Source organism: Lathamus discolor, chromosome 3 (assembly GCF_037157495.1).
Source record: "Lathamus discolor isolate bLatDis1 chromosome 3, bLatDis1.hap1, whole genome shotgun sequence".
In the NCBI taxonomy this organism is placed as follows: Eukaryota; Metazoa; Chordata; class Aves; order Psittaciformes; family Psittacidae; genus Lathamus; species Lathamus discolor.
This window is the reverse complement of record NC_088886.1, coordinates 75,144,355-75,157,317: the sequence shown is the minus strand read 5'-3', so window position 1 is coordinate 75,157,317 and position 12,963 is coordinate 75,144,355. Positions and strand designations below refer to the sequence as shown.

Below are 12,963 nucleotides of genomic sequence, written 5' to 3'. Positions count from 1 at the left end.
TCCAGCTCTGATTTCAAAGCATCAGTGGAGTTTTTCCCTCTAGAGGGCAGAGGAGGAAAGAGAAAGAGAGGGAAAGGGACATGAATAGAGGTTTTGTTAGGTATGTGCAGGGCAGGAATGGCTGGAAATGGCGTGGTCCTGAGATGCAGCGCTCAATTAGGATTCTCCGCAGGTGGGGTGCGAATGCATGTGTGTAGCAATCTATTCTTCCTGAGATCAGATAGATATTTCCAAGTGGCTTTTGGTCTTCTGAGTGCATGTTCACGCTTGAGATGGTGCAATAGGTGCTCTGGGTCTCTTAAAGCCCAAGTTCTGCACCCAGTAGGATGCCCAGCCCATGACATCTCCCTGCAGCTCCTCCAGCCGCTGCATTCCCATGTTCTGCCATGGTCCATCCCACATCCATCCTGTGTTGATAGGAAACCTCTCCCTTTCCCATCCCCAGGTGATAGAGCCGTGGTGCTGCCTCCTTCTGCATCAGGGAGCCCTCCCAGCTACTGCACAGCTCCCGTTCCCAGTAGGAAATGGACTCCAAGGTCTCCGAAGGCGGCTTGAATGTCACCCTCACCATCCGGCTGCTGATGCATGGCAAGGTAAAGGGGTTTCCTCACAGCTCCCTCTCCCACATGGTGCTCATGGCACCTAATCATTGAATCCAAGCCTGGTTTGGGTTGGAAGGGACCTGCCGTGGGCAGGGACACCTTCCACTAGAGCAGGTTGCTCCAAGCCTGCTCCAACCTGGCCTTGAACACTGCCAGGGGTGAGGCATCCTTGCCCCCTTGCCCTGTCCTGCTGGGTACAGGGTGCTTCAGGTCTTTGCTTCATTATGGGGTTGGGCTGGATTGTCTTTGTGTTTTGTGATGTTGATGCCTTTATGTTTGGTTTTTCCTTTTCTTTAGGAAGTTGGCAGCATCATTGGAAAGGTAAGGATGGCTTTTGAATGTGGATTTCATTCTATTGCCTGCATAATTTCCTACATGTGGTGTGGTAGATACCAGTCGCCTCTTCCCTGTGATGCACTTAAGTGTTTTGTGTGCATGAGCTTGATGATGACAGACCCACAGAGGAATCAAAGACTATCCCCCTAAAATAACCCAACCCAAACCTAACCTAGTGCCATTCCCAACTGCTCCCCTGGGGTCATAAGTAGGTGTTTATGATCATTTTTGCCTGGAATTTTACTTCAAGAGCTTCATTAAGACTAAAAATGTCATGCAGGCCCATTGAAGTTCTCCAGCACTTGTCTCTGCATTTAGTTGGGCAGAAAAGCTCCACATGGTGCTTTTCACAGTAGTTTGGAAAGTCCTGGCTATCCAAGATTGAGGGGTTTGGTGTATTGAAAAGGCAGGTTTATAGTGGAAGAGGTTTGCAGCGTGAGCACCTTTCCCCTATATGCTTATGCCTTATTTTTCCATCAGCTTGTTTAGCCCTGGAAGTATTCACAGATTCACCTGCTTTCTTTCTGGATATAAAGACATTAGATCTCTCTTTGGATACTAGATCAGAAACCTGAAGTCACAGGGATCAGGGCCATGATGGCTTCAGCTGACCATCCCATGGGAATGGAGGGTCAGGCACCACAGAGGTGCCCAAATGCTTGTCTTTGCGTTGCCACCTATTAGGGAGATGTGTGTTTGGAAGGGCTGTTTTGAAGGTGGAAGTCTTGATAGTAATAGCCTGTGCTTCTGCTTCTTGTTTCAGAAAGGAGAAACTGTGAAGAAGATGCGTGAGGAGGTGAGCAACCTGCTCTGTACCATGACTTGGAGGAGAAGGAGACCATTGGGGTCTCCTGGCCAGAGCTGCACATTGCAGTAACTCCCAGGGTCAGGCAGATCCAGTTTTCTCACTCTGGCCTCGAATCCGTATTGTATTTAATGGGAATTCTCCACAGCCAACAGTTTGCTCTTAAATGAACATTGAAATCAAGTCACTTCTCATATGCTTGAGGTTGTCCAAGGTCTTTATGCCTGCAGCCACCAAGTAGTTAACATCCGATGAGCAAGCAACACTCTGCTTCTCACAAGCAATGACCCCATGAGCTGGTCTTGCCTTGATCCATATGGGTTTGCATTGTAGTAAAAGACCCAAAGCAGATGCTTTGTAAGGGTGAAAGCATCACAGGGGGCAGGAATAGTGACCAGAGACCAGTCTGTGGTTATGCCAAGGGCTTCTCTTCTCTTTCCAGAGCGGGGCAAGGATCAACATCTCAGAGGGGAATTGCCCTGAGCGAATTGTGACCATCACTGGCCCCACCGATGCCATCTTCAAGGCTTTCGCCATGATTGCCTACAAATTTGAGGAGGTGAGAAACACCAGCCATTTGCCCCAGAAGGGCAGGGTAAAAGGGTCTGCATCCAAATCCATGGGTAGCTCTGGCATGCCCATTGTTGAGGCCAGCACTGCAGATAGGTTTGAGTATCTCCAACCTATGCATGCCAGTCTGGACTTGCTTAACTGGCATAAAACCTTCCAGACATCTCTAACTAGGCAAGAACTGGGCTTCAGTGAACTCACAGAGGTCTCACAGTGAATTAACTGCACGGATGCTCAGTGATGCAGCTGCAGACAGAGGCCAGCCACAGTCTGAGGGACATGAGCCCTTTTCTCTGGCTGAGAGCATTTGGGTTGGCCTGGATGGTCAGGTACCAAAGGCTGATGTGTTGCCTTCTTCCTTCCCAAGGACATAACCAACTCGATGAGCAACAGCACTGCTACCAGCAAACCTCCAGTGACACTGAGACTGGTCGTGCCAGCTAGTCAGTGCGGGTCACTGATCGGTAAAGGGGGCTCCAAGATCAAAGAAATCAGGGAGGTAAGTCAGACTGGATATCATTGCATGTAATCACAGAGCGATCCATGACCAAGGGGGAATTAGCCTTGGAAACCAGCATCCTTATTCTGCTAGCATCATGCATCACTTCCCAGGATGCGATGCAGAGAGGATGCAGAGACGATGCAGGAGCAGCATCCCATGGGACCTCGCCGCTGTGCTCCTGCTGATGCAGGAGTTCGTGCGGCACCGGAGCTGGCTTGCAAGTGAAAAGCGTTCAGCTGTGGGATTTCTCCTCCTGTCTCTTTCTGTCTCCAGTCCACAGGTGCTCAGGTTCAAGTGGCGGGGGACATGCTGCCCAACTCCACGGAGCGGGCGGTGACAATCTCGGGGACACCCGACGCTATAATCCAGTGTGTCAAACAGATCTGTGTGGTGATGCTGGAGGTACAGTCTGTAACCAAGGGGGTAAAGTACCTAGGGACACAAAATCCACCCCAGCCGGCACCACCAGCAGCGCTGGGAGCTGTGGAGCGTGTGTCCTACCCTTCACCACGCGTTGTCAGACCACTCTTATTGCCTGGTACCTCCATTTGACACCCAGTGTGTTTTCCCCCACCATTGTCTATTGTTTCTAGAGGTCCACACTGAAACCTGCTCAGTTGGATGCCCCAAAGGAGATGGTTCATGTTGTAGCACAGGAGAGATGGGTGCCAGAGGAGGCTAAGGCAGTGGGAAGGGGATGGGGGCCACAGTCACTCCACCAAGCACCCAGCCTTATCTGTGTAGGGCTTATGGTGCCCCATGAGGACCATGGCTGGGAGGAGGAGGAAGCCAGTACATCCTCAGCACTGGGGGAGCGGGAAGTACAAAGCTAGGCTCCAATAAGGCACAGCAGAAATAGTGGGTAAGACTGGTAGAGAGCAGGGTCTGTAGGGCACATGGATGTGTGCCCAGGGTGCTGTTGTCTGACGAGCACTCCTTGGAGATCTCTGCCATGGAGAGATGCTGCTGTACCAATGGCTTATTGTCGAGGATGACTGCAGCCATATGCCCTGTGTCCGCACCTCAGATGGGAGAAGCTCCAGGAGGAAACCCTTTGGAACACAGGACGGTGGCACCCTCCACTCCTCTCGGGCATAGACCAGACTGATGTCAGGCCACTCTCCCTTGCTGCCTTCCTTGGCAGGGAGGAGTGCATCTGCCACTGCAAAAGCTCCAGATGAGGATGGCAAAGTTTGGTAGAGATGAAGCAAACTCAAACGTGAGTGATTTCAGTTTGGCAGCAGCACAGCTAAGGAGGAGATGCCACAAGCATTCCCTTCTCCATCCACCACTGCTGGTAGTGATGCTCAGGCAGGGGAGTGCAGTTGTAGCTGCACAGTGGCTCCAGGTTATGCTCTGGACTGCAGCAGAGGTGATGCTTGCAGGTGTGTTATCAAGTGCTGTTCTCACTGACAAGAGCAAGAGGCACTGCTGCTCTGTATGGCTCAGCAATGGGAAAGAAGCAAACCCCGGAGTTTTCTTGCAGTCTGAAGTGCCCTGAGTTTATCAGCTCACATAGATGCTCCTTGTAACCTTTCAGGCCTAAATTCGTGCTCAGCCCTGCTGAGATTTGTAATGCAATAGCGGAACAAGCAGGTTTGTGGTTATGGAGGCTGTGCTTTGGTCGTAGAGCTTTGCTGCAGACCTGTGCTTAGCAGAAGGGTTTGGATGTGCCACTTAGGTACAAGTAGACATCCAGAAGAACCTACAGAGAACAGAAATGAAGAGTTTTCCATGAGAGAGTAATTTCTATTGCACATCCTTCCATAGCAGTGACTGAGTAATTTCACTTCAGGTAGAATCAGGAAGGTTTTATCCATAATCTCTCCTGATCCCTGGAAACCTCCATATCTCCTATGGCCTCTTCAAGAGGAAGCCAACAGAGATGATGTGGGTGAGAAGATCCTGCACACTGCACAGCGGGATGCATCACTGTGGCTTGATGTGCATCACTACAGCTTCTGCTCCATCCTACCCAGGACTGGTCAGGCCACAGCAGTGAGGAGCAAGACAGAGAGGGGCAACCCCACATCATGATGCCATGGGAAGAGGGCTGGGAATGCATATGGGTTGGTGGCTCTGCTGCAAGTATCTGACTGCTTACAAAGACCACTGCCACCATGCAGCTCTAGGATAGAATCTCTGGGCACCCTCATTGCCATCTGAGAGGGGTTTCCAGCCTCTGGCTCCTCCAGGGCTCAGCACCCTCACCAAAGTGATCACTGTTGTCCCACTAGGGCCAACAGTTCGGAGGTCTTGACCACAGTGATTATGCCTTACAGCATCTGCTGCACGACCATCCGTGTCTTGGCTTGGATGGTGATAGACCAAACCAAGTCCTGAAGGTGACCCTATAAGGAAGATGAGAGAGGTCAAAGAGCTTGAGCATCGTCCCACGTAGCTCAGAGAGGCTGCTCACTCCTGTTGCCTGTGCTCACAAGCCCATCCCACAGCCCCTGGTGCTCAGCGTGGCTGGTGTAACTCCAGGACAAGGCTGTTGATATGCAAGAGCTGCAAAGAAACACACTGCGCAGGAGGGATTGAAGGCCTGGTCCCTGGGTGGACCTCCCCATTTCATAGAACCAGAAGATCATGGAATGGTTTGGATTGGAAGGGACCTTAAAGCTCATCCAGTTCCAACTCCTGCCATGGGCAGGGACATCTTCCACTAGAGCAGGTTGCTCCAAGCCCCATCTAACCTGAATGCTTGAGGGTCATCTGGGGGTGCTTTGAGGAATGTGCTGCCTTCCATTGTCAAGCTGGCTCCTAGTTTGTATCAAGCAGAGTGAAGGTGATGGAGGCAGCAAAGGGCTGGGAAGTCATTTAGGTGCGCACATTGTCCTTGTCCATCAAACACTCTTTCCTCTGTGTCTTCCTGTCCAGAAGTGCGGTGTGCCTGGTGCGGGTGTTGCTGTTGACGGCCCCCGGGGGCCACGCTCCTTTAGGTGCTTTCTAACACTCTTTTTGCCGCCGTTTCAGGAACGCTGGTTCTAATGTTCTCTCTCCCTCTCCTTGTCCCTTTTCCTAGTCCCCACCAAAAGGTGCCACCATTCCCTACCGCCCAAAGCCCGCCTCCACCCCTGTCATTTTTGCAGGTGGTCAGGTAAGAGCCGACCCGCTTGCAGCCTCCACTGCCAACCTCAGCCTTTTACTGCAGCACCAGCCGCTGCCCGTTAGTGCACTCAGGTTTCTTGCCTTCTCACTTGCATGGTGTCATCACATCCATTGCATGCCACGGCAGCTGGACTGAAAGCTCTTGGTAGAACCAAGTTGATGTCTTGCCTTCTGTGATAGGTTCTGGAGGATGAAAGGGGCAGAGCAAGGGAGCAGGGTGTTAGCTCCACCAGGCATTTGTGCACCAAGGCTGGAGTTTGCTTTGTTAGACCCACATTCAGTGTTTGACAACAGTTGCCACTATAATAAGAAGAGCTTTGTTGAGTGAGGGGCCGTGATTGTGCTCTCATAGGGGCTGCAAGTGTTTATTTTCTGGCATCTCAGTCCAAGACTTGTTTGGGTTGGAATAGACCTTAAAAAGCTCATCCAGGCAGGGACACCTTCCACTAGAGCAGGTTGCTCCAAGCCCCTGTGTCCAACCTGGCCTTGAACACTGCCAGGGATGGGGCAGCCACAGCTTCTCTGGGCACCCTGTGCCAGCGCCTCAGCACCCTCACAGGGAAGAGCTTCTGCCTAAGAGCTCATCTCAGTCTTGCCTCTGGCAAGTTAAAGCCATTCCCCTTGTCCTGGCCCTACAGGCAAAGCCCCTCTTCAGGTTTCCTGTAGCCGCTTTAGGTATTGAAAGGCTTCTCCAAGGTCTCCCAATACCTAAGGGGGCCTCTGCACAAGTTGTTTCCTTTCTCCCCAGCCACAGTAAATAGCAGAAGGACAAACTAAGGATGGTAGCAAAGCCCGAGGCACAGGCTATTTCAGGCAGCGTGCTGAATTAGCATCTTAGTCATTGCCAGCATCAGGAGGAGTGTGTCATTTGTTTCTGAGCAGCCCTCCTGGGAAAGAGCTTTGAGTCCAGCTGCTTGGTGAACTTCTCTTCTCAAAAGGGAGAGTAAGGTGGAGGTAGCGTTGCTCCTGCGGGTGAACAGTCGGTGTCTTGCACAGAAGTGATGCTGCGGGATGGAGCAACCATCTCTGCACTGAGAGATCCCTTGACTGTGGCAGAGGACAGCAGGCAACAGTCAGTAGCGCTGTGAGGTGCTTGGGGTGGGTTGGACCTGCAGAAGCAGCTCAGGAGGCTGAGGGATGCGGGGGCAACTACCAAAGGGGTCAGCCCTGTTGTCGGCGCCTGAAAGCCAGGCTTAGACCGGCCAGTGCTGTCAGAGTTGAGTTGCATCTGTCCAAGACACCTTCCTGCCTCTAACTAGCTGTTTCTAATCAATTTTCCTAATTAATGAACAAATTAAACCTTTGGGAAAGACAACGTTTTACAGCAGCCTCTGTGTCCCCATGGGCACACTGGTCCCCATCACACTGGGATGCCAGGCACTGGGACCACTGTTTCTGTGCATGGGGCTTTGCCTCCTTCCTCCTCCTCTTTCTTCAGGATTTGGGGGTTTTTCCTAACACGTTACTGTTTGCAAGCAATGTAGTGAATTTGCAGGAGCTTTCAGAGGGGTTCTTCCCTCTTCTTGGCTCTCTTTACTCTCCCTTTTCCAAATGTTATCCATCTCTTTTGCCATTTCTTTGAGAATCACCTGAATGATGCGCCAACCAGTGAGATACGTTTTGCTCGCTGGTTAAGTCCTAAATGTTGGGTTCTCTAGGGTCTTGGCTCTTCACCCATAGTGGTGCTTGTTTTCAGGTTCTTTACAACAGATAAAGGGTTACAAACAATGGGAAAACCACTAACTAATTTGCCTGGCAGACATCTGCATGGATTTATCAGTTATAGGTGGTGAAAGGCATTGCAGTGCAGGCAGCCCGTCCCTGAGCTTGGGAAGGTATCAGCACCAGTGGCTTTCTGCATGGCAATGTCTTTCCCTGCCTAGCAGAGCACTGGAATATACTGGGTAGAGGCAAAGCATGTTAAGAGTTATGCACTGAAACTATGGATGGACTCACTGCACTGGCTTGCTTTGTAGTATCGTGGTTAGGTGTGGAGGGCAATGGTGATGTCACTGTGCATCCACTACACAAGATAACTCTTGCTTCATGCATCTCTTTTATGCAGCAAAGTGCAATCCCAACCTTATATTCCTGCTCCATGTGATTCTGTCACCTTTAAAGAGCTCATTCTTTCCTTTTGGAAAAGCCAAACTGAGCCCAAGTCCCTGAAGCTGGGTAGCTTAGCATGCTTTCAGGTTTGATTGAACCATAGAATGGTTTGGGTAGGGAAGGACCTTAAGTTTCAACCCCTTGCCGTGGGCAGCGACACCTTACACTAAACCATGTCCTCCAAGGCTCCAACGTGGACAGGAGGTGTGGTAACCTGGATTGGAGGTGTACATCTCCCACCCCAAGGACTCACTGCCCCAGGGCTTTTAATGTATCACAGGGGTTTCCTCCCCATGGCTAGCTGTGGCAAACCTCATCCTAACCTCAAAATGAAGCTGCTTAAGTCAAGATTCAAGGTCCTACCCCCTGCTTTCACTAACAGCAGAACAAGGGGAGAGGTGTGATGGAGTCTCAGTAGGTCCCAGGCAGAGCAGAATGAGAGCTGAGCTCTTTACCCCCTGCAATCGCAGCATTTACCCAGTATCAGGAATAAGGGAGCAAAGTCCAGGGAGAGCCATCCGTGAGGAGACACGGGGCTTTTCACTCAGATCCTGCCAGCCCTGATAACGTCTCTCTCTTTTCTCTTGCAGGCCTATACAATTCAGGGACAATACGCTATTCCACACCCGGATGTGAGTTTTACCCTCATTTCTTTTCTTCTACCCTTTCGTGTCACCTGCATGCTACTGTGAATTCACAAAATATTAATATTAGACATTAATATTAATAGTGGATTTTCCAAGCTAACCAGCCATGTGTAGTATCTGTAATACCTTCAATAGCCTTTTAACCTGTTAGCACCAAACTTACTCTGAGGACTTGGCCTGATGCTAAATTGTTTGCATTGTTCAGTGCTATCCCTCTTTATTTTTGGAGAGAAACCATATTCTGTGCGCTTTGTGCCTTAAAATTATCAAAACAAGCAAAAAAAAAGAAACAACTTTCCCCTCTATTTCCTTCTTGTTCTTAAAATGCTGGTAAGACAAGGGCTTATTTAGGTGCTGAGTACCTTGGTTGTGTGGGGAGAAGAGCTCCAGCACTGTGTGGTTTCTTGCTTGAAGCCTTGGCAGGGTGATGTGTCTTTTTGGGGGTCCTCCTCTGGGTGACTCGGAAGCAGGGACAGACATTGGGCAAAATGCTGTTGGCATCCTCTGAAGGGGATGGCGATGATGGTACCCACCACGCTCCTGGATCTCTCACCTTCCTGATGGCTATGCACTTCCTGTAGGGACCTGGACCCGGACCAAAGTGGTCACCCTGGGTTTGATGGCTGTTTTGGGGGGGTTGGCTCACTCTTACATAGGTCAGGGCATCACGGGCAAAATCCCTACTTGGTCTCGTGCTCTTTGGTGTTGGGGCCAGGCTCCACTCAGGCTTGCAGCGTGGATGGGTTTTGCTGATGCTCAAATGCCCCTGATGCTGGGGCTGGTCTGGGAGCCACAGCATGTGTAGGGAGCATCTGCTGGCACATCTGTATGTAAAAGTACCAACAACAATAGAAACCAAGTGTAATTGAAAGGATTTCTCTATGAGAAGCAGCAGGGAAGCACTGCAATGTTGGAATCACAGCTGACAACCAAGGCAGCTCTTGGAAGAAGATGGGTTGTTTCTATATGGGTTTCAGAGGGGATAAAATTCCCAGCGAATCCCACTGCAGAGGCTCCTTCATGCTGTGAGTCCACAGGGCTGAGCACAAAGTGCAACTCTGGGGATGTGGCTCAATTGTAAGTGGTATGGTGTAGGTAGGAAGCCTTCTCCAGCCATCCCACACATGGGAAGAGTATGGTAGAACTCGGTGTTCCTCCTTCTGATGTCTACTTGGGTATTAAATCATGGGATTCCTATTTCTGTGACTGAGAATGGGGCAAGGCTGTTGGATACCATGGGTGCGTGATTCCCATGGGAACAGTTAGGAGCTGTAGACTGGATTTCGATCCTGTGAGCAGTGATTTCACCCAGGTTAGTGGTGGCCAGGCTTTGGCTTTCCATGCAACACCAGTGTATGTGTTCTTTGAATAGCCTGCTGTGATAGTTGTTAAGAGATACTCTTAACTGTATGCACTTCACTTCTGCTCCCTATATATAAAGAAATACACTTGCATATGCAGTGAGGGGAGACCAGTGTATTCTTTGTCCCAGTTTTCAATTGCAAGCGGTGCCGACGCAGTAGTGTGTTCTTTATTATATCCCTCAGATAAAATACATTAACTCCATTTGCTGGCTGCACTTAACCCAATCCCAGCAGATGGGACCTGGAAAAGGTTGTTCCAGGGGCCATCCTTACTCTCCTAGCACTCTCACAAGGATTGGGTATTTTAAACAGTGCAGAATCCAGTCTTGAACATGGTCTTAGGGCATTGCCCTTGCAGGTGTCTGTGTTTAGACATGACTGCAGAGTGGGCAAAACGGTGAATGCCAAAGCTAAAATGCAAGCTCCTGCCTTGATTTTCTCCCCTCGAAACAACACCTCAGCAGTTTTGTCTCACAGACACTCTGTGGGTACTCATAAACTGTTCTGAATGTGATGTGTAGCTACTTGCCTTCATGAAGTCTGTGGTGGGAAGTGAAAGGATGCCCATGGAAGAGCCTGGGGAATTTGGGAGTGGAATTAATGTTGAGCACAGGAAAGCTCTCCCTAGCTCTGGCATCGCTCCCAGGTGCGCACCGTGAGCCCATGAGATGTACCTGGGCATTGCTGTGGGTACCAAGTGATGCTCGACATGACTGTGTTGCTCCCAGCACTGCTGTCCTGTCCTGGCCTGTTTCCCCCACCAGTGCCTCTGGTCTGCGGGGAAAAAGAGAGGCTGAAGAAGTGCTTCCAGGGTTTTGCTTCCAGGTTTTTCCAGGAAAAGGGAGAGGTTTTCCATGCACACAACACCTTGGCATAGCCATCCCCTCCTCTTGTAGGCTTCTTTATCGCTGTTACTACATGTGTTTGCTGAATGCCACTGCCAAACTATGTCTTTGCCAGGCAGAGCTCCCTTGTGTACCTCTCTAACAGGGCCTTGCAGTCGTTTCCCTCCCCACTGCCTCCCTTCATTCTCTCCTATGTGTGCTCAGCCCCCTGGGTCTGCTCTCTCCGGTGCTTCCCCCTCACTGCTGCTGGCCAGGCCTCCCCACCAGCCATGCTGGAGGAGCAAGGAAGGTCTTGAGCATCGTTTCCCCCCATTGAAACTGTGAGTCCTGCCTCTCCCTTGCTGGGTGCAACAAGCAGTTTATGTCTGCGGGGTGATGGGATCCTCATGAACCTTTGAGCATCCATGATATGGCCAAGTGGGATGTGAGGAAGACTCCATCCTGCTCGCTGCTAGGCTTCAACCCAGTTTGGTTTTGTTTTCTTTTGGTTTATCATTGGTTTTGGTTCTGTTTGCTTTCATTTTTAAATGTGGAGCAGTGGAACAAAGCACAAAATGTATTACAGACTAACATGTCTCCATGCAACCACTTCCCATGGGGCATGAAAACCTTACCCGAGCACAACAAGGGATACAAAGATCTGAAATACCTACTGATTGTGGCTGACGCCCCTATTTCTTCATACTGTTCAAGGGCTTCTGCTTGTAATGAACTGACAGTAAGAGCCACAGATTGTCCATCACCCGGAGGTGTTTCCCCATTGGAAATGATGCTCATGGTGCAGCTCCAGCATCACCAAGAGCATCTTCTGGCTGCTGGCACATGCTTGGTAGTGCCTTTGAGGTGGCTCTCTGCTCTAAAGCTACCCTGAAGCGAGCAGCAGCCTCTGGTCATAGGTTGTGAAGCCAAGGAGGGGAAGGCTGGTATCGTACTTAAGACCCTGACACTTCTGCAACAGATTTGGTCTCTATTGCATTGATACCCAGGCCAAGTCCTTCTGCTAATGTTTCTGCCATGCCTCACCATGGCTTCCTGGTTTGGATTTCTTTCTGTTTCCTTTTCTTCCGTTATCATTTGGTTCTTTATTTTCGGTGTGACTTTGTTGTACTCTATGACAATAACCTTCTTAGCTCTAATGTCCCTCCTACCCCTCAGCAGTTGACCAAGCTCCACCAGTTGGCTATGCAGCAAACCCCTTTTACTCCCCTTGGACAGACCACCCCCGCTTTCCCTGGTACGTACCCACAGCCCTTTCTAGATATCCTTCTCTTCTTACCTGTAGAGTTTTCTCTTTCTTTCTAAACTCGTGCTATTTAATGGAAGCAAGCAGGGGAAGTAAGGCTTGGAAGTTGCAATGTCCACGGGGAAAGGTTAACAGGGAGACTAGATGGATGCTTGGGGTTTATGGTCCTCATGGGTGAGCTGTTCTAACTGTGCATGCCTGGATTCCTCCACGCTTGCCTTGCTCCCAGCTTTGCTGGCTTCCCTAGCAGAAGCAATGAGCACCAGGTTCCCATCCTTCCCATTCCAGAGGAGGCAGCATCCCTGGCTGTGTGCAGATCCCTACTTTCCCATGGAGAACGGCTCCGTGCTAGCTGGGGATGCTGCCCTGGTGTATATGGGGAGCAGTGCCCAGTGGGGCAGGACGCAGCCTCACAGCAGGGAGAGCAATGGGAAGTATCTGTAGCCGTAGGGAGCCGCAGTGACAGGAGGACCACCAGTGCTGGTGTGGCTCAGCAGCTTCATTCCCAAGTCTGGTGACCTGGGAAGCAGGCAGAAGTGCAGGGGATGGAGATAAAGCACCTTTGTTTGCTCGGTGGTCAAAGTGCTGGTTGGAAATGCCTTTTCTGACAGTATGTTCATCATATTTTGAGCTTCCTAGATGAAGTGACATTGCTTATCTCCTTGAAGGCAAAAAGCATTAAACCTCTTTCTTCTTTGCTCTTCAGGAGAAAAGCTGCCCTTACATTCCTCCGAAGAAGCTCAAAATCTGATGGGCCAATCATCAGGTAAAAAACCCACAAAGCTACAGGGAAATCAGCAGGCTTCTGTTGGAGTATGGGATTTCT

At 50.4% G+C, this 12,963-nt stretch overlaps 1 protein-coding gene across 18 annotated transcripts in view; it reads left to right on the top strand.

The window, feature by feature from the left end:
• LOC136009704 (poly(rC)-binding protein 3) overlaps positions 1–12,963 on the top strand; it is a 50,931-nt gene that overhangs the window by 25,145 nt on the left and 12,823 nt on the right. For 6 of the 18 annotated variants that reach the window (XM_065669830.1, XM_065669843.1, XM_065669828.1 and 3 more), the window contains exons 3-12: positions 446–593; positions 900–923; positions 1,702–1,734; positions 2,186–2,302; positions 2,681–2,812; positions 3,089–3,217; positions 5,844–5,918; positions 8,629–8,670; positions 12,050–12,128; positions 12,844–12,903. In XM_065669830.1, the coding sequence (XP_065525902.1) occupies positions 525–593; positions 900–923; positions 1,702–1,734; positions 2,186–2,302; positions 2,681–2,812; positions 3,089–3,217; positions 5,844–5,918; positions 8,629–8,670; positions 12,050–12,128; positions 12,844–12,903 (760 nt within the window). In that variant the 5' untranslated portion in view covers positions 446–524. The remainder of the gene's footprint in view (positions 1–445; positions 594–899; positions 924–1,701; positions 1,735–2,185; positions 2,303–2,680; positions 2,813–3,088; positions 3,218–5,843; positions 5,919–8,628; positions 8,671–12,049; positions 12,129–12,843; positions 12,904–12,963) is intronic. The other 12 variants (XM_065669831.1, XM_065669833.1, XM_065669840.1 and 9 more) reach the window with 8 other exon arrangements.